This window comes from Synchiropus splendidus, chromosome 5 (assembly GCF_027744825.2).
Source record: "Synchiropus splendidus isolate RoL2022-P1 chromosome 5, RoL_Sspl_1.0, whole genome shotgun sequence".
Classification (NCBI taxonomy): Eukaryota; Metazoa; Chordata; class Actinopteri; order Syngnathiformes; family Callionymidae; genus Synchiropus; species Synchiropus splendidus.
Window position 1 is genome coordinate 27576693 of NC_071338.1, and position 20504 is coordinate 27597196.

Here is a 20504-nt window from a genome sequence, read left to right on the forward strand (position 1 = left end):
ACAGTACTTCCACTTATTTGGCTTGTTATAAAGGTGAAATCATACACATATTTAATAAGGGAGCTACAATGTGGGGTTCCGATGTTTAAGAGGTCGATTCCCAAAGGGAATCAGCAACGTTTGGGATCCTTTACACTTAAAAAAAAACATTAACGACTTGGTATTTACCCTTCAAGTCTTCACCGAGTGAACATGAGAACGGTATTAGGGCTTGCAAGCACGGCACAGGTATTACATGTGGAGCATCGCGTTGATTTTGGTGAGTCTGTCAAAGAAAACAACCCAAGACGAACTTGTTTATATATTTATTTAATTGTATGTTTGTTAAATTATTTATTTAACTATTGTGGATTGACTTGAACTTTGAGCTTGTTTTGTTAATTCCAGACTGCCACCTGTTGGACAGTATGAGAAATATTTTGCTTTTTTTTTTTGTAATTATTACCGGTACCATTATAATTACTATAATTATGATTGTAGCGCATACTACTACTGCTTCTAATAAAAATAATAACAATAATATGGATTTGTCTCTAGGGCTGATGGCGAAGACTGCTTTGCTAAATGGTCATTTTCATAGAGCTTGTTTCTGTGTAAAGTCATGCTGATGATTCAAGTTGTTATTTAAGATTTAAATTGCCATATGTATTACATAGAGCACGAGAACCGCGTTACTCATTATAGAGACTGAAAATAATATTATTATATTGTCATTCATTCCCCATACACCTGCTTTTTTCAAGAGGCATGTCACTGTTAGTCGTGTTTGTGTCTGCATAGTGTGCTTTATGCTAAGCTTTATATCAGTTGCTCCAGAATCTTTGAAGACTTCACTCTTGGCTGGAGTAATAGATTTTTTTTGTGTGTGTGAGAGATTCATTTTTGGAAATACCCTCATTCAGATATCTAATTTCCTTTGTCACTGAGATCCCAAATTGTGGTGGTAAACTGACCATGTATGTATGATCACATATTATCATACTATGCAACATACTGTTGCCTCCAACTTGAGTCACTTTTCACCCAGCCCTGTGCTGGTCCATACCCTTCCTGATTTGAATTCAGTATATTGTGGTCTATTGAGTCGATTTTTTGATTGAGAAATATTCAAATCCATTTTTCCCCATGAAATCATTCCACCCCACCCGGTCCCCAAGAACCTATCTATGTTTGTTTTTGTATCACAGTCGTAGACTACTGTAATGATGCTGGTCTATAGTGACTAATTTCTTGTCAATGAAAGCTAAAATGTTCTAATCATGAGTCGTTTTCATCAGTTGTTGCATGATGACAAAACATATTTAAAGCAAACAGTATCCATTGAACACTCGAACATCCACCAGTGACAAGTAATAATCAATATAAGGGGTGTATATGGAGATGAAGTGATTCATTTATCATTTCGCTCGACTTGAGATAAGCAGAACAAAATTAGTTTATGCAAAATACTTAGATCATTATGTCATCCACGCGTTGGGACCACACCTTTGTAATTGTGTGCTGCAACTATAATGACCTATTCAAATTATATCACAGCAGTGTTGAGAGGAAGTGCTTCAAAATAAAAGCACAAGTTGAAAAGGAAGTAGCGTTGCCCGTGTGGTCCAGACGGACGCCTCCGCCCGGTGTAGGCTCGCTCTTCTGTGTACAAACATATATTCATCGGGTCAAAGATCGTCCGTTACCAGCTGTCTAGACATTAAGGAAACGTGACTTGGTGTCAGACAGGTATGCTACTTTTAAAAAACAGCCTTTTTCCACAATCAACCTCTGCAAGCTTTGTCCTAAAACCTAGCACTCAGGGATAATGGGGACGAGCTAACGAGGAGAAGCAAACGTTGTTATTAGCTGGAAACTAACCGGCAACGTCAGTTGACTCTATGAGCTACCATTGTTGAAGCACCACAGTCCTCATCATGCATAGTTAAAAGTCCTCAGTCCAGACTCGCAGACGGTTTTCTCCGGAAAACAAAGAGGAGCTCAGAAAAGATCAGATTGCTAATGCTAGTTGCTAATGCTAGTAGCTTTCGCTGCATTGCTACATTGGAAACTTGTAAAAGAAAAAGTGAGTTGTCGGCTCGTTCTGAGTGTTGGCCGTGGTCATACGATTGTGAAATAGGTTTAAACGAATCTTATTATTTTTCATGTAACTGTTATAGGCTACATAGTCAATAGAAAATAGATTTGAGCACCTACTCTGTTCCTGTACTACATTAGTAATTGAAAATCCCTTGAAATTAAGGAAATGATTATTGTTTATTTCCTGAGTCAAGTAGCATGTTTTAGTCAGTCTTCGTTTGTATGTTTGTAAGCAGTTCAAAAAAGATATTTAAATAACATTGTATCATATGAAAGTAGGTTGTCATAAAGCTTTATTCATGTTTACTGCCATCGCTGTCATTCTATATGTTTTGCAATACAACAAACTTACCTTTTACACTCTTCATTTGTTTGTGGTTTCCATATAATATAAAACCATAGAACCCTTTATTTTAGTGTTATCATAATAAACATTATGTAGTTAACCTACAAAATATTGATGTTGTCATGTTGGCTAATATTGTGCTTCAATTTCAGCAGCAAAATGTCAGAACTTTTTATGGAATGTGAAGAAGAGGAGCTGGAGCCGTGGCAGAAACCAGCTCCAGTGGTTCACGTGATAGATGATGACGATGATGAGCCCATTTTTGTTGGAGTGCTTAGTATGTCCACTGTCAGTCTTTGGAAACACTTTGTTTTGTCTTTATATATATTTATCTATTCTTGTGTTTTACAGCAAATAACAACAAACCCAATCCTCAACCCTCTCAAACAAACACTACAAGAAAAACAGAAATCAAAAGGACTCCTCCTGGTACTGGCGCCTCACCTGTATTGCCTTTAAGAATTACAGGGAATACTGTGAAAACTGCTGCGCCAAAGCCCATAAGTTTAGCTCCTAGGCCAATAATTGTCAATAACAAGGTATTATTTTGTATATTTCTTAGGTACATTTTTCATGGTGTGCATTATTATTTAAATACATTTCTTTTTCAGGGTTATATTGTCCCATCCCCACTTATATCTGACAGTGAGTTTATTGCCTCAATTGGGAAACAACTACCTACCGGGGGTTCTTTGACGATTGTCCCAGGTATTTTCTCTGACAGACCCATTATTGCTGATCTGATGAATGCGTTAAACATGCCCAGTTTTGTTTGGTTTTCAAGCTGGACAGCAGCACAATGTTCAACAGGGGACACAAGGCACTCCTGGTGCCATCCATCGGCCTCAGGTGCATCAAATCAGCAACAACATTGTGAAGTTATCCAACGTCCAGAGCCCTGTGGGGTCTACAACCAAAACTTTCATGCTGCAAGACAACAACGCCTCTTCCCTTCAGACCATTCCTGCGCCTCTTGCATCGAATAATAGAGGTCTGTATTGATTGAAGGTCATTTTAACGTTATTGCTATGGATCAGTACTTTTGAACAAAGATTTCCTTTGGGATTAACGTAGATCAGAGTGCTGAGAAACGAGGACTGCTACAAGAGCATGAGAACAGTGAAGCAAAGAAGGCAAAGTTGGATTCTGGTGAGTTTTCCAGAACAGTACTTCATGCACATCTCAAGCTATTGTAACTCAAACTGTTGCACATTGATAAAAAAAAGCTGATTTGTTTCAGAGCATTTTGATCTTTTTTGTAGAACAAGCCAAAGTTACTGACCTTGTTGAAAATGCAATTCTGATGAAAAAGTGTCCCAAATGTAACGAAGAGTTCCTTCTGAGTGAGACACTTAAAAGTCACATGATGGTAAGTAAACTTCTCTGTTTCTTTCTCACATCGAAAATGTAAATTGCAGAGGACGACAATGGCCGCTTGAGCACACAGATGTAGAAAACCTGTCTTTTAAAAATAAAGACAATAATAATAATACTTATAACTACAAAGGCACTGGCACATGCCTCTGCCATTTTACTCTGCATACAGTTAAATAAATGGAACTGCAATGACAAAAGAATTGACTCTCGGCAAAATAAATCAAAACTTAAAGTAGTTGCAGGACACAAAGCTGTGACCGGGGGAATCCAAAGGGTCGTGCTAACCACCTGTTCTGCTTTTCTTAGTTTTCTTACATTAATGTAATTGGACATAACTCATCCTTCAAAAGTTTTCATGAACATTGACTTCTATTGTTTGGACTCACACAGATACACAGTCTAGGTTGCTGGATTTGGAATAAAATGCATGAATGTCTTTCACCTCAACAAACAAATGTCAAATAAATGTTGGATTTATTTAATTTACTTTGAATTTATTAATGGGCAATCAATAAATATTTTGTTAGAACCACAGACCCGTGGCTTGCTCAGCATTAGAACACAACACAAAGACAGCAGAATACAAGAACAAAAAATTCCTCCCTTCTAATCTTGTAAGGCTTCAAAAATATCTGTGATTTTCTTATACAGTGTGTTTCCTGTCCTGGTTTTGTTTTAGACCTGCTGTGTGAGTGCTGAGTCCTTGAACTCTGGCACTAGCAAACTAGTCATGCTGGTGTCGGAGTTCTACTATGGAACTTTTGAAGGGAACATGGAGGGCAGGAAAACCGAGCCCAACTGCACTTTTAAGTGCACATGCTGCTACAAAGTTCTCAAGAACAATATCAGGTATGAATTCCTGGTGCTCAAAATAGTAAACCTGGCTGCTTTAATAGTGGTCCTGACATAACAGAAGCTCATTCTGGTGTGTCAGTGTGTGTGGTTTTCTTTTTTACCTGATGCATCTCTAACTTGAGCACACACTGTCACAAGATTTATTGTCCAATCCGCGACACTCATGACTCTCTGTACTGGAGAGCTAACGGCTAACGTGATGCCTCACTTGAAACCGTTATTGACCCTTGGGTAGCTTCAAAATGAAAACACTCAAAATACTTATTACTGTTATGAAACAATCTGAGTGAAGGAATATTAAAGATTTTTCTGTGAACTCCCCTAAACAAGAAAAAAACAATACACCTAAGGTAGGAGCTAGATTAGCAACTGAATCTGTCATGATGTCTACTTTGTAGAAGATGAATTAGAAATATGGTCTAAAGATGATCAGACTTTAAAAATCAGGTCATAATAACCAGACATTGCACTTTGATCTTTTCTGTTCAAAACAATGGTTACGTTTGAACTGTCATTTGACACTTAAAAAAAAGCAATCAAGTCTATGATACACTTAAATCCTTATCTCTTATCATGTCTTTGTTGATTTTGTAGTAATGTCCATGTTTATTGAAAGCCATCTTTTATGATGTTCTTTATCAGTGTTGTTGCATTTTGTTATATTTATACTGTTATTTGTCTTAAATTACCAATTTTCCCCCCCCCTTTTAGGACTGTTTTACACAAAAAGTAGTTTGGTTGCACTGAACAGAGACTAGCCAAATAGCCTCAAAAATACATTCCTGGGGTTATGTTAATGATGCGTTCAACAGAGTAAAACAATTCAGGCACTTCCCTGCGAGATAATGTTGCCTACATATCTCTTGTCATCTGCCAATAGAAATGTTAGTTTGGTCAGTAAAAAGCATTGACAGACCGCCCTGGTTCGGTTTCACCCTCAAATGGATGACACCATCGCTCTATCTCCCCAAGGGGGCCTGAAGATGAAGAATAACCATTGCTTTGATTAAACCACTGTGCTTCAAACTGTCATGAGAAAATCCTTTGTAAGCTGCTTTTAATGGACAAACACATTTGTATATGAACTGCGCTCTTCCAGCAGAGGTCATAGTTCGTCCGCAGTAAACATTTCTCTGTGGGGAGCTGAGTTGGCAAAATCCATGGGCTGAAAAATGGGCCGCGTCTCTTCGGGGCAGCCGTGTCGGGGAGCTGCCGAAGTGCCCAATTAAAGAGGCAGCGCACTGGATCATTAGCCTAAAAACCAAATCTGTTTGTAATTGCTGTTATTATAATAGTCATCGATCTTGTGAGAGAGTTATTATTCCATGGTATGTTTGTCTCTTCTCACCTCCGCTGGGACCTGGAATTTAACATCAAAATTAAAACACTTTTCTTGTATTACAATATTTACAATGACGTGCAGTGGTTGGACTCTCTGTTCATTGTTGGGCAGTATGGACTTCTGCACATTGTTGTGTATTTTTGTGTTATTTTTTTCTTTGTTTCTACAAAGATGTTGTGTTATTGCTTTGTCTATGTCTGTAATGTTAAACCCCCCATTGTGGGAAGAATTAAGGTAATCTTATCTAATTTGGAATTAAATGTTGTCTTACCGCTTAATATCTTTGCAGGTTCATGAACCACATGAAACACCACTTGGAGCTGGAGAAGCAGAACAGTGAGAGTTGGGACAGTCACACCACTTGCCAGCATTGTTACCGACAATACATGACCCCATTCCAGCTACAGTGCCACATAGAGAGCGCACACAGCCCCATCGAGTCTTCAAGTCTGTTACACTTGGCTTCGTTGTCAAAGGACGTGTTCTTTACGTGACGCGTGTGTTCTTTACAGCCAACTGCAAAATCTGCGAGCTGGCCTTTGAATCGGAGCAAGTCCTGCTGGAGCACATGAAGAACATCCACAAACCTGGAGAGATGCCTTATATCTGCCAGGTCTGAAGCTCTGCCGTAGATGGTACGATGCATACGGCATCTGCTAATTTGCTCTCCTGCAGGTTTGCAGTTTTCGATCGTCCTTCTTTTCCGTGATGGAGCAACACTTCCGAACTGTCCATGACAGCACCAAAGATCTGCTGTGCCCCTTCTGCCTCAGAGTTCTCAGAAGCAGTCACAGATACATGCAACACTACATGAAGCATCAGGTGTGTGCAGCTAGTAGTTTTGAGTAGTACTCTTGTTACACAATCAAAAAACAATGCACCTTCAATAAGCGTCTTCAGAGGAAGAAGTATTTATATTTTGCTTCCAGACAAGAACCTATATCTAAGCCTAAGTTTAGTGATCCAGCTTAACCATGGTGGTTTTAGTCCTTGATGCATCCAAGGTGCAACAGACTGTCATGTGGGCACCACAGATGTGTTTGTTAAAGGTTCACAGAGCAAACTATTTAGTGACGAAACAACAGGATGATGCAGGCGACGAATGTGGGGTCAGGTGATTGATGAATGTCGAGGCTAGAAGAGACCAGTTTTTATGAGGTCACTCCAAGTGGTAGAAAACAAGACCATTGGTGAGATCACAGTTGCTGTGTTATGTAAGCATTTGTGCCTTTATGTTCCAGAAAAAAGGGATACACCGCTGTGGCAAGTGCCGGCTGAACTTTCTCTCTTGCAAGGAGAAATTGGATCACAGAACTCATGGACACAAGACCTTCAGAAAACCCAAAGCTCTGGAGGGTCTCGCTCCAGGAACAAAGGTCTGTTCAGTCTTCACAAGACGCTGTGTTTTCCAAGCATTGTCATCTGTTTGTTTGTGCTTCACCAGGTGACCATCCGAGCTTCCCTCACCGGAAAGTCTCCGAACATGCCGAACCGCCCTGCTCGAACTGGAATTGTCCTCAAATCAGATGTTCTGTTCGCTGGTCAAGAGGCAGCTCAAGTCATGGCGCCCAAGTCCAGCATGTCCGCTGTAGGAAAAGTCAAGTCTGTGCAGAACAAGAAACAAGCTGGCATTTCCAACAAGTTCAACGTCGCACTCACACATCTGAGGTAGGTGGGAGACAAACGTGGACAGTCACTTGAGTGACTTGTCTGTTTGCAGCGGCACTGACGGATGCTTCACCTGCGTCGAATGCAACTCCAAAGTGGAAGATTTCTTCTCGCACTTCCCAATGAACTCGAGTTGCGGTGCGTGCAAATACCGCACAAGTTGCAAAGTTTCCTATGGAAACCACATGATTCGGTGAGAAGAGCTTTGTGCTTTTACTTGCATGTTTTGTTTCTGTTCTGACTCATGTCTATGCCGACTGCTTAGATTTCACAGCACCATCAGCAAAAACAGAATTTCCAAAATGAACCCAAAGAAACCATCTGCAGTCAAGTAAGTCTTGAAAAAACATGCCTGAAAAGCTCATGTCTGCTGTGAAGTATTTATCAGGGTCTTTCTTTCAGGTTAACCCTGGTTTGTACCAACTGTGACCTCATATTGGACGCATCAGGAGGAGACTTGATGACTAAACATTTAGTGGACAGACCAAGTCATGAGTGCAGGGCCATTCTGGACAAAGGTAGGCTCATCTTTCTGTATACCGGGGAGGGTGTATCTCTGCGACCTTCATTGAAATGTTACTTGTGTTTAACACGACAGATGTCAGAGAGAAAAATCGAGAGTGAGTATGAGCCCCGTCATGCTTGTCTTGGCTGTAGTGTCCCCGTGCCCCCCGTGGTGCTTTGCATGCACTGTAGTTCATCATGCTAAATGCATCAGTAGCTTTGACAAGACATGACAAGAAGCAGCCGTTATCAGCATCCTAATGGTCTTATCTTATCACAGCAGCTTCAACGGACAAGATCCTGGTGTCTCCTCACACAGTGAACCAGACAACAACAACGATCTGACACCAAAGGAAATTGACCCCGAACGATCAGAGAGCGTTCCACTCGACACCAATGACAATTCTGCTCCATTGCCAAAACAAGGTCAGGAGCACGATGTGACGGAGGCTCCTGCCACTGAGGAGAAGGAATCTCCTCACTCTCTTGATGAGGCCCCAGGTGACAAAGAGAAGCCATCAGACGGCTCAGAGGTCAAAGAGGAGTCCTGCATTTCAGATGCCGGGCAACAGGTGCAGGAACAGCAGCCGTCTGACATTTAGGAAGATGGCGTTCTGCTCTCCGTTCTCAGTGCAGCTGATCCTGGACTTAATTCACAAACCGACTTGCCTGTCAGTAGTCAACTGTAGATTAAAAAGACTTGTTGCACAGAATGTGAGATTATGCCATTGAAATAATAATAATAATAATCCCTTTTGTAGCCTTTTCAGTGTAATCTGGATCCACCTCCTGACTGTGTCACGTGAAAGGTTCTCAGACTTCACTTAAGTCGTCTGTTGCTCAAATATGGTCTTGTATCATTTTGGAGATGATGGTGTACATTGATGTTGGATGGGTTGGGGTTTTAAAACATAACAGAACCTGTGGCATTTGCACTGCCCAGACCGAACAACTTCACAACTGTATGACAGACCAGTAGTAGTACAGTTCATAGTCGAGCCGAAACGGAGAATGTTGTCATGTGTCACTCTTTTATTTTGTGTCGGATATGACAAAGCGAATATGACTCACTACCAGTCCTAGAACTGTCAGTCTACTGTAGAGCTAATAAAATAGCTGAGGTCATAGTTTTTATGCAAGACTAATGCGGTTTTAATGTACACCTTTGACTCACCTGCTATTTTTAGGCGGAGGAATCAGCAAGAACTAAAACGTGAAAATGGGATTTTGGTTCTTTGTATCTTAAAAATGTTACGCTGAAATTTGGTGTGGAGGTCAACAAATTCCAAAGAGAAACCCTTTTTTGTCTTCTGAACTGCAGTCCTTAACCATGCAAAAAATATATTTGTAAGATTGTCCTTAGAAGTGCTTCTAAAAGGTCTTCTGCGAGTGATGTGTGATGCAGGGTTTGAAAATTTTGGGGTTTTTTTTCTGTGAAATGGTTGCTTTCTTCATGTACAAAGAGCAGGCTTCCCTTGAATCATACACCACGGCAAAGTCAGTAAAACATGTATGACTCGGAGTGTGTAGAACTCCAATTTATTTAATATAGTTCATAGAAAACACCGACTTCAACTCTCGTGTTGGATTTTAAAATAAAGTCTTTCAAAGAAAGCAAGACGGTGTTTTTACTCTGCCCATGAAGAAGACAGCAGCAGTGTTTGGTCCTGCATCGTCGCTCATATTCTCTTATTTACATCCACCGCGATTAGACCACAGTAAACTTGATTTTAATATATGTATTTGTTGGCGTGGAATTCTGCCAATGACACTCATTTAATGTAAAGGACGCCGCATCATATTACCTAACGCTAAACATCGGTGGTTGGGTCAAACGTGTGACGTCATCCTCGCCGTCCTGTCCTGAGTGCACGTGAAGATACGCGTCGTTTCCGTGACAACGAAACTCACAAGCAGCGCGCGACACGGCCCTGAAAAAAACTTCCCGTTTGCAATCCAAGGACGGTGATTTCTTCCTTTTTGTATTCGATTTATTGTTGCTTATATTTTGTTTTACAACACTTTTCTTTCCATTTGGAACTGTAAGTCAAAGACCGAAGACGAAGCAAACATGGTAAAGTTGTGCGTCCGTCTGCCGAAAGCATCAAGTGCGCAGCTAAGTTGTGTTTCTCTGCAGCAGAGTCGACACCGGGACTACAAACAGCAACAGAGGCTCCAAAGTCAGCGCATACAGCAGGAGCAGCAGAGGCAGGAGCTGGTTCTGAGACTGGACCGAGAGAGGAGAGGACAGGCCGGTCTGAGAGAGGAGGAGAGCTTCGAGAGGCGGAGGTTCGTGAGGCAGCAGCAGGAGGCGCTGAGAGAGCGACAGACGGAGAGCGCTCTCCTGCAGGTTGGTTCCCCATAAACAATGGAACAACACCAAGCACATTTCAACTTGTCCAGATGCAGGAACTCCATAAACCTTTCATCTTTTCATTGTTCACGGTTTGCGGGAATTTGTAGATTACGCACCGTTGTTTACCTTGAGGGGGCAGGAGCATTGGAAAGTTGAGATTATTCCATGCATAAAACCTTTAAGTGATGTTCCCAGGCAGAGGAGAGAATGATGAACAAGGCAAAGCAACTGGAGCAGGAGGAGAGTCTGGCCAGAGAACTGGCTCGAATCACCTCAGCAAAGGAGAAGGAGGAAAAGACGCGACAGTATATCAAAGAAAACAGGTATACAGATTAGTATACATTGTTATATCTCTCTGTCAGTTGACCTCACCTTCTTCATCCCTCTTATTATGTGCCGTTTCAGTTTGGAGCTTCGGGAGCTGGAGGCAAAGCTGAAGTTGGCATTTGTGAACAAGGAGAGAGCAGCACAAATAGCTGAGCAGAGAGCCATCAAGGTTGAGAAAATGGTGAGATACAGTGGTTTTATTCATTCAACCCGTGTGACCACAGTCACTCTAGAAGTTGGCAATGTGGTACCTTTGCACTTGGGTTGTAAACAGTTGAACAAAAAAAAAACAAAACTAAAGGTATGTCTGCAGTTCAAAAAGGAGATATAGAAAAATAATAAAACAAATATCTAAAATGTACATTCTTTTTAAATCAATGACTTTAATTTTTAATTAATTTTTCAAATGACGCTTTTATGAAGATTATAGTGAGAAACGTCTTGGTGTTTCCAGTTGATACGTATAGAAAGGATAAACAGAAATTTGATTATCCTTTATTATTTTGCATGGGATGCAGTCTACTTGCGAGCTCAACTAACTTGAAAAATATTTTACGTTTATGTCCATATTATTTTTTAAATTCAACACAGCCATAATAAATTCTTCTTCTTCTTGGAGGTTTGGGTTTAATTTGAAATGTGTGTTTATTAAAATCCTCTCTCCACACCTTACCATTACATCAGGGAATAAACACAAATATCGACTTAGGTCGAAAACTAGTGTGCTCCTCACGCTTCCATAACACTTTCTAACGTCGACACGCACATACGTCACGTCGCATACGAGCAGTCACACCGCTCATCCACCGTGCACAACGCACAGAATGTCTCTAACAATAATAATAATAATAATAATTTTGGCTACCAAGGCGTGATGCCAAAACACTGCCCTCTACCTGCAGTGGTGAGCATCTCTCAAAAGAGAGCCGAGAAAGGTACTTGCAAACTGCGTCTTTGATAAACAGTAGATGCTGACCTCTGCGGACTAGAGACGTTTCAGAAGGATGCAATGATGGGTGTAAAAACATTTTAAGCTTGTAATCATAATATTATCAAGTCAAAACTTAAGGTTATGTGAAGCTTAATCACTGAAACACGAGACATGTTAAATGGCTTATGCGTGTCATTGAACTTGGGAAACAATGTGCATCAGAGCGCCCCCTGCAGGCGAAAAAAATCTGTTTCTGTGTCTGAACTGTTTTCTTGATGACAGCGTGAGGAAGCCGACTTTTCCAGTAAGTTTAAGATGGAGCAGGATCGAGCTGAGCGGGAGAAGCAGAAGCAGGAGCAGCAGCGTCATGAGGAGCAGCTGCAGTACCAGAGAGAGCTGGAGCAGCAGCTGATGGAGAGAGAGTACAGCCGGATGGCAGCCTACGAGGAGTTCCTCAAGGAGAAGCTGATGGTGGACGAGATCATCAGGAAGATATATGAGGAAGATCAAATGTAGGAAATCACTCCTTCTAACTTCATTCTTTTGACTTGATTCGCTCAATTCATTTGACCGTCTCGTGCAGGGACAGATTACTGAAGCTGGAGAAGGTGAGAGCCACTCAGGAATACATCGAGGAGTTCAAGAAGCAGCAGGCCGAATGGAAGCGTGCGGAGCAAGAGAAGACTGAAGCCGAGAACAGACGCATCCGAGAGTTTTCTAACTATCAGCAGCAAATGGAAGAGAAGAGGACGGCAGCGCTAAGGGAGAGAGAAGAAGCCAAGGAGGTGCTTTACAGAGTTCTCTCAGAGAAGATGGAGGAAGAGAAGAAGCAGCGAGAAGAGATGGAGAGAATCCGGCAGGAGCTTCACTTTGAGGAGCAAGAAGAGGCAAACAGGCGCAAGGAAATTGTAAGATCTTTGACAGTGTTTTGATGAAAACAAGAGGAACAGCTTCATCTCTGCTTGACAACAGGAGGAGATGGAGCAGAAGATCAGACAACGACTGATGCTGCAGCAGACCTGCCAGGAGCAAATGGCATTTAAAGAGATGAAACGTCAAGCAGAGAAGGAGGAAGAGGAGGCTTTCAGGAGGATGATGATGGAGAAGTTTGCGGAGGATGATCGCATAGAACAGATGAACGCACAAAAGCGGCGAATGAAGCAACTCGAGCATAAACGACAAGTGGAGAAGTTAATAGAAGACAGGCGACGACTACGGGAGGCTGAAGTGGTAGGAATCGTCCTTTATCTGTGGTCATTGGAAACAAGTCATTTTCACATGTGGCAGTTGAATTATTTGGAATGTCTGGTGTTTTCTGAAGGAGCGGCAGGCTAAAGAGAGAGCAGCAGAGGAGGAGAGGGAGGCCATGCGCAGGCAGATCATCGAAGAGGAGAGGCAAAAGCTTCTCAATATGCACGCGGCAAAATTATTCGGATACCTGCCGAAGGTTAGACACATCATGCACTTCCTTGTTCAACAGATTTCACAACATGACCTCATCTATTTCAGGGTTTGTTGAGGGAGGATGACCTGGAGCACTTTGATGAGGCCTTGAGGAAACATTTTGGAAAACAGCCGACTCATGATTTCTAATGTTTTGTTTCTTACCAAACAATTTGCAGTCAGTGAAACTGTTTTCTTCCATTGAAAATCATACTGAGATCATGGTCTTGGCCAGTCATGCAACAAGCCACTATTCTCCGCTGCCCCAGTCCAGAGCCTTGACAAATTCTTCCTCAGTGAACGACAAGAGCTTGGCAGCTTCAAAGTGCATCTGCATAAAGACAGAGAATCATGTAAGACTCAAGAGACACCGTGGCAAGGCAACAAAACCGACACTCACCTTTTGTTTCTTCAGAATGTCGATCAGCTTGAGCTGCTTCTTGAACCCCATGATCAGCTCAGATTTTTGCTTTTGCAACATTTTGTTTTCAGCCAGTAGAGTTTCTCTTTTTGCGCTCTCCTCTTTGAACAGATCCTGTTTGGTTAGACAGACAGGTCACCTCAGCAGAAGTCATAATGTTATGGTCATCAGCGAAGAAAACAAATAGCTTGCGACTACCCGACCTTGTTTGTCTGCTTCATTGTGGCAAGTTGTGTTTTCAGCTTCTCCACTTCCTCCAGAGCTCTCGCCAGTCGAACCTCCAGTGTGTTGTGAGCAGCCACAGCTTGTTTGTGCGAGCGCTTCTGATTCTCCAGCTCCTGGGAAAACAACAGGTGTAAATACACAACTGATATTGAGTATATGCATTGCTAAACAATTCAGTTGAATAATTTTTTTTTTTTACACACCTTGCGTAAAATAGAGACTTCTGTTTGAAGAGCATCGCACTTTTTGGCAGACTCTTCTCCAAAAGCTTTGTGTTTGTCTAGTTGAGCCTTTAGACCGACGGTGCTTTTCTCGTGTCGAACTCGATCTTCTTCAAGATGTTTCAGTCTTTCAGCGAGTTTAATGTTTTCATCGTCCTGCAATGAGACGCGTTTACGAGAGGGTTTGTCTCCCTCTGCTGACCAAACGTGGCATATAAAAATATATATATATAAAAATAAAACAATAAACCGCACCTTCTTGTAATATTCGCTTGAAAGCTGATCCAGCTCTTCCTGCATGATCCGAAGACGAGCTCTTGCAACACGCGTGAGTGCAACCGAAATAACTGCCATGAAACAGTCGACAGAAATGTTTGACTTACATTTTGTTCAAATTCAGTGTTCCTTTCTTTCTTGGTGTAGAGTCATTTGATCCTGCGGTGCATGAGCTTTTCTCCATTTATTCTTATTGACATTGAGGCTTTGTCTTACCTTCGTCTTCATCATTGACCTGCACAGTCTCCCCAGCACAGGTGACATGTGTGACAGAATCACCTGTCATCTTCTCCTCAATGCTTTGAATCGCCTGAGATATGAATGTCTCTGCAGGCATCTCTTTTGGCTTATCATTCATCCTCACTGATTTCTGGGATCTTTCAAACACACAAAAAAGTTGAAGTGTTGCAGATTTGTTATCTCGAATTAATGTCAAACTCACAGAACTCTCTTCTGTGGTGCCACCTTCTGAGGACAGTGTTGAATACTGCAGGAAACCTTGAACAAACTACCCATTATACACTAGTCAGGTGGCAAAATGCAAATCATATGGATTCATCTCTAGGTACCTCTAAACAGTCCTCCGTTTCCTGAAGGTTTGTTTTCCTGTATTGCCGTATTTGAAGTCTTAATAATTCAACTCTGAGCAGACACTTTACAATATTATTTCATTTTACCTGGAACCTTCTCCACCTCTAGAGTCAGAATCCAGACGGGTGGATGATGAATTTGACAAAACTTCACCCTGGAAATGGCACAATGAAATGACGTGATGGAAGATATGACTTTGTTTGAGCAAGAACACCAGTCAATGTCAACAGACTCACCAGGAGTTGGTCCGCCTGGGAGACTAAATCTGCAGCTTTGGCTTCCAGCGCTGCATTTCGCATCCTAGTGCAAGAAATAAAATGACTGAAATTAACTCACACAATTCATACAGGATACTGCTGTTTGTAACACAGACACTTAGGGTTGGACATGGCTAACATGTATGATAAGTATTTTAGGGCGGGTAATCCGATAAGTGCATGTCCGTACTTATACTCTTCTTCTTTTGCCAAAAGGTCATCGATGGAGTTTTTAGGACTCGAGGTTGATTTCTGTTTCGGCCGGGCTTCAGCTCCCATGAAAGGTTCACCACTTCGGGACACACGTTTCTAAGACAGTAATAGAAATGGATATTTAAATATGTGTCAATATTCTGTTTTAAGTTCAAAAACGCATCTAGATTCAATTGTTTGAAAAAATAAATGAAAACTATACACCAGAGAACAGTGTTATTAATAATAACACGAAAAACTTAATACATAATTAAAAATAAAACAAATGTAATATAACTTAATTTATTGGCATCTTCAGTGCGTTGATGAATAACGTTTCACATACACAGTACTAAAAAGCACCGTTAGCCTTAGCTTCATCATATGTTTCGTCAACCCCATTACGGTCAAAAGGTAAACAAACACATCTTATAAAATTATTAAATATTTTACTACAATTTAAGGTGTAAAACAACAAACCGCTGAAGCAACTCTTCTGACGAAACTTGTCGCGGCCATCCCGACTGGGAGTTGTGTACGCTGTTACTTAGCAACTCGAGAGTGCGCAGTCTAGCTACGGTGGCCGAAGTGATACGCTTCTACTATTGTCGAACAACTGTTCGACCGTTTAACCGACCGATTTATTTTCCAAACACTTGAGGAAACATGTCCTGTCGGATTATATTTTATATATATATTTTATATTTTGGATAGTAATCCAAAACAGCAGACCGATCGCATCATTTGATGTTATATGGCTTATTTATGACCAAGTTTGGATCAGATTTGCCTAAATGCTCATATTACTAAGTGAGATCGCTTCAAAATACAGAATTCCAGATTGAACAATGAACCGCAGTCATAGCTACACATTTGAAAGAGGGCTGTATCAGAAAACATTGTGAATATGATACAGCATCATGGTTTGCTTACTCGTTCTTGATACTTACCATTTTGTAAAGTATATTTCCAACTCTGAACTTTGCAGTGGCTTGCAGTAGCTCTTCTGTATCAGTGCCCTCTGAGTGAATTTCGACTCTTTGAAAAGAATGATAGCCTTTGAACTGGTCACATCATCAAGGCAAGAAGTAAACAATAGAAACTCACCTCAAGAAGGTTGCAGTCCTATTATTCCACTCTTCCAAAGGTCAAATCAATGTATACCTCCTAATAAAATGCAAATATGGAATCATACCTCGACCTTTTGAATATTTGTCGTTCAGCTATCTACTTACTGATTTGTAAACAAGATCCTAAAGTAATCTCATTTCTTGTCATGTAATTGCCCTGTTTCAGTTCAGCTCCTCTTTATTGGCTCATTAATGTGATCGCCACCGACTTTATTCTGCTTTACAGACAATCAAAGGAGTTGAACAAGAATAAAAGGTGCTGAAGATAATTATAAGAGCGCTGCTGAAATTGAGTGAATCACTGAAACAGTATCCCTGGCTTCGCCTGAATCTCAGTGAAGGAGCATCAGTCTCTTGAATTAAATCATTGTTGAGCTTGAGAAAGAAAACAAAAATGAAATTGGTGGGTTATTAAAACGTTACTAAGAATTTAAAATACACATTATTTAAACACAGTTGTGCTGGTGTATGTTTGTTTGCTCAGAGGGAAGTTAAAATCATCAAGTCAAACCCTAAAATCTCAGTGGGTTAAAGCATTTCAACGATGAAAAACTATTAGACTACTTTGACTCTCTATTTGGCTCTTGAACACCTGAACTGTACATATTTCAAATACTCTAGACTGACTACTATTAAGTCCAACAATTTGTTTATGATTTGTGGCGATGATTTCTGATTGTGACGACAACGTTGTGCGTCTCTGACAGAATCGGAACTTCAATCAGGAGCTGGAGATGCAAAACAGGCGGCGGGAGCAGGATCAGCTCATGGTGGAGTACATCCAGGAGGTGGATAAAGACGTGCGGCTGCAGGCCAGCCTCTGTGAGAACGACTGCTTCGACAAGAGGCGTTATGTGAGGCTGCACCGAGAGCAGACCAAGGAGAGACTCAAAGAAGGCGCCCGCCTTCAAGTAAGCATTTCTTTTCAGCCACTTCACACAATAAGGACTGTACAAATCCTGCCTCAAGGCTTCAGTTGACCACTATTTATCAAACTTTATGTTTGCACTAAACTCACTCAATATTTAATATAGGACGTGGTACAGTGGCACATTGGTTAACAGTGCTGCCTCTCAGCAAGACGGTTCCTTGTTCAAATCCAGCTCCGGACTTTTCTAGGTGGAGTTTGCATGTTCTCCCTGTGCCTGCGTGGGTTTTCTCCGGGTATTCTGGTTTCCTCCCACAACACAAAGACATGATCACTAGGTTAATTGGGCACTCTAAAGTTGCCCTTAGGTGTGTGTGTGTGTATGCCCTGCGATGGACTGGTGACCTGTCTTGGGTGTATTCCCACTGACTGCTGGGATAGGCTACAGCACTCCCCACGACTCACTCTTGATAATATTTGGGATTGTGTCAAATTTTAAGAGTGTCCAACAACTTTTTTCTGCCACTGTAGACTCAGGCAAGAGGTATTTTATTGGGATAAAATCTGCTGTCCACATCATTTTGTGTAGCCTGCATGTGTTAGAAATGATAACTGCTCTTATCTGTTGTTTCAGGCTGAGGAGAAGAAAGAAACCAGGAGAAAGCAGCTGGCGCTGGAAGAGAGACTGGCCAAAGAGCTTGAAGAAGTGGAGTGTCAGAAGCTAAAAGAGGAAAAAATCAGACAGCACATCAAAGAAAACAGGTAGCCGTAAACAGCAAACAGCACAGTCAAACTTTGTCTCCTGATTCAAGTTTTTTTTAATTCACAGCATAGAGATTAGAGAGCTTCAGTCCAAGCTGAAGTTGGCGTATGTGAACAAAGGGCGAGCAGACCAGCTTCTCGAGCAAAATGCAATCAAACAGGAGCAGTTGGTGAGTTAACCATGACTGAAACAACCAACAAGAGCACCATCTTTTCTTTTGAATGGAGACCTGAACTACATTTTAACAGTTGTAAAGCCCCAAAAAATCTCCTCCTCCTCCGTCCTCCCTGTCTTCCCAACAGGTTCAAGAAGCCGACTTCAACCGTATGAGGAAAGACCTGCTTGAAAGAGCAGATCAAGAAAAGGAAAGGGCTGTCAAGCAACGCCAGGAGGAACAACTGCAGTACCAACGATTCCTGGCAAAGCAAATTGTGGAGAGGAAGCACAAGAAACTGGAGGTCCATGAAGAGTTCCTGAAGGAGAAGCTGATGGTGGATGACATCATCAGACAGATCTACGAGAAAAATGAGAAGTGGGATTCAATCTTTGACACTCACTCACTGGTCGTCTTAAACTTCAGCACGTATCTAATGGATGTCACTCTATTCATTCAAGGGAGCGACTCGAGAAGTTACAGAAGGTCAAGGCCACGCAGGAGTATATAGAGGAGTTCAAGAGGCAGCAGGCAGAGTGGAAGCGCATGGAACAAGAAAAGTTAGATGCTGAGAACCAACGCATCATCGAGTTTGCCAACCATCAGGAGGAGATGGAGGAGAAGAGAAATGCCAAACTGAGAGAGATGGAAGAGGCTAAGGCAGTGCTTCACAAGGTTCTCTCTGAAAAAATGGAGAAGGAGAACAGGCAGCGTGAAGAGTTGGAGAGAATGCGACAGGAGGTTCACTTTGAAGAACAAGAGGAGGCGAGGAGGCGCAAAGATCTTGTAAGAAATGTTTAAGGTTTCAATAGGTTCTAGCTCCCAAATAAGAGCAACTGACCATTACATCTGTTTGGCCTTCTGCACGACAGGAGGAGATGGAGAAGGCGATCCAACTGCGAACGTTCCTGCAGCGGACCTGCCAGGAGCAGATGGCCTTTAAAGAGAAGAGAAAACAACTGGAGAAAGCAGAAGAGGAGGCTTTCAGAAAGATGCTTCTGGCCAAGTTTGCTGAAGATGACCGGCTAGAGCAGATGAACGCTCACAAGCGACGGATGAAGCAACTTGAGCACAATCGGCAGGTGGAGAAGCTGATGGAGGACAGAAAAAGGCAGCATGAGATGGAGTTGGTACGTAGTTCAGTCTGTTTCCACCACACGCTTCTGCTCTGTTGTGTAACATATTTCCAGAAGTGACGGGTTTTTTACAAACTACTGTGGATTAAAGTCTCTCCTGTTTAAACGAACAACATCAGTTGAACTACAGGTCTGTCAAAACATCATTTGTTTAAAACGACAGCTGGTGCATGCAGATTTGTTCCAAGATGTAGTGGGGAAGACACTTAGTTATTTAGGTAGCTTGTTCATGATCATAAATCATTGTTACGGTTAATAATAATAATAATTTATGCCTTTGTTATTCCAGCTACTGGAAGCTCAAGAAAGGGAAAAGGAAGAAGCCAAAGAGGCGATGTGCAGACAAATAATAGAAGAAGAAAGACTGAAACTTCTTAAACGCCATGCTAGAAAACTCTTTGGATACCTTCCAAAGGTGAGTTGTTTAATGTCCTTTGGAAAGAGAGCTAAGAACTATCACAATCCTTTTTTCTTTTTTATCAGGGTTTACTTCGTGAGGACGACCTGCAACACTTTGATGATGAATTCAGAAAACACTATGAGCCACCTGCCGAAGATGTTTATGAGGAAGCTAACTAGAATATTCCATTTCCGTCCAAAAAAAAACCCAAAAAAAACACATGGCCGAAATGTCTTAAGGGAGCAATGTTTCCATACTTTCAATTTATCTAAATTCGCAGTGTGCACTTGTATGAAATGAGTTTGTTCTCAACACATTGAAGGAGAAACTGTTCAGAATCGACCCCGAAACTGTACCTTTTAAAGCTGTCATTCTTGTCATTGAAGAATTGCTCTATTCATATTTTGTTTTGTTTACCATTACAATCATAATTTATATATTCGTTCTACAGTAGAGGAGGACTGGAAATATGCTGGTTAAAATAATACAGATGTGATTACATACATGCATATAGATAACCATTACCGCATCACTTTTATTTTATAAAATAAAAAATAAAAAAGGGACAATACTACTACTACTACTACTACCACTACCACTAATACTAATAAGAAGAAGAAGAAGAGGAAAAAGAAGAATGCT

The 20504-nt window shown here is 41.3% G+C and overlaps 4 protein-coding genes across 10 annotated transcripts; 3 read left to right on the forward strand and 1 right to left on the reverse strand.

Moving 5' to 3' along the window:
• The first annotated feature begins 1580 nt into the window (after positions 1 to 1580).
• Positions 1581 to 9767, forward strand: znf280d (zinc finger protein 280D). Of its 4 annotated transcripts, none has more exons than XM_053864292.1 (18): positions 1581 to 1728; positions 2578 to 2702; positions 2777 to 2964; positions 3037 to 3133; positions 3210 to 3416; positions 3500 to 3574; positions 3688 to 3794; positions 4482 to 4651; positions 6289 to 6446; positions 6512 to 6612; positions 6675 to 6821; positions 7241 to 7375; positions 7444 to 7667; positions 7720 to 7860; positions 7933 to 7998; positions 8070 to 8185; positions 8266 to 8287; positions 8455 to 9767. In XM_053864292.1, the coding sequence occupies exons 2-18, from the start codon at positions 2585 to 2587 to the stop codon at positions 8771 to 8773; spliced, it is 2391 nt and encodes a 796-aa protein (XP_053720267.1). In that variant the 5' UTR covers positions 1581 to 1728; positions 2578 to 2584; the 3' UTR covers positions 8774 to 9767. The 4 variants fall into 4 exon arrangements, with proteins under 4 accessions (XP_053720267.1, XP_053720265.1, XP_053720268.1 ...); XM_053864290.1 differs by having other exon boundaries at positions 8452 to 9766; XM_053864291.1 differs by having other exon boundaries at positions 1596 to 1728; positions 2581 to 2702; positions 8452 to 9767.
• tex9 (testis expressed 9) lies at positions 8934 to 16676 on the reverse strand. Of its 4 annotated transcripts, XM_053864296.1 has the most exons (13): positions 16519 to 16676; positions 16362 to 16449; positions 15410 to 15528; positions 15199 to 15262; positions 15049 to 15116; positions 14941 to 14977; positions 14814 to 14869; positions 14588 to 14748; positions 14351 to 14442; positions 14078 to 14251; positions 13853 to 13987; positions 13629 to 13763; positions 8935 to 13559 (listed from the first exon to the last, which is right to left on the reverse strand). In XM_053864296.1, exons 2-13 carry the CDS (start codon positions 16362 to 16364, stop codon positions 13479 to 13481), a joined length of 1125 nt encoding a protein of 374 aa, XP_053720271.1. In that variant the 5' UTR covers positions 16365 to 16449; positions 16519 to 16676; the 3' UTR covers positions 8935 to 13478. The 4 variants fall into 4 exon arrangements, with proteins under 4 accessions (XP_053720270.1, XP_053720272.1, XP_053720271.1 ...); XM_053864295.1 differs by lacking the exons at positions 16362 to 16449; positions 16519 to 16676 and adding an exon at positions 15892 to 15973 and having other exon boundaries at positions 8934 to 13559; XM_053864298.1 differs by lacking the exon at positions 15410 to 15528 and having other exon boundaries at positions 8936 to 13559; positions 16519 to 16675.
• mns1 (meiosis-specific nuclear structural 1) lies at positions 10076 to 14361 on the forward strand. The gene is made up of 9 exons (XM_053864299.1): positions 10076 to 10245; positions 10309 to 10521; positions 10723 to 10850; positions 10933 to 11035; positions 12068 to 12297; positions 12369 to 12693; positions 12758 to 13015; positions 13107 to 13232; positions 13295 to 14361. The coding sequence occupies exons 1-9, from the start codon at positions 10243 to 10245 to the stop codon at positions 13376 to 13378; spliced, it is 1470 nt and encodes a 489-aa protein (XP_053720274.1). The 5' UTR covers positions 10076 to 10242; the 3' UTR covers positions 13379 to 14361.
• Positions 16677 to 16832: 156 nt separating the features above from the next.
• Positions 16833 to 20375, forward strand: LOC128758431 (meiosis-specific nuclear structural protein 1-like). The gene is made up of 9 exons (XM_053864294.1): positions 16833 to 16944; positions 17249 to 17452; positions 18044 to 18171; positions 18239 to 18341; positions 18475 to 18704; positions 18788 to 19112; positions 19199 to 19456; positions 19752 to 19877; positions 19946 to 20375. The coding sequence occupies exons 1-9, from the start codon at positions 16936 to 16938 to the stop codon at positions 20039 to 20041; spliced, it is 1479 nt and encodes a 492-aa protein (XP_053720269.1). The 5' UTR covers positions 16833 to 16935; the 3' UTR covers positions 20042 to 20375.
• The last annotated feature ends 129 nt before the right edge of the window (positions 20376 to 20504 follow it).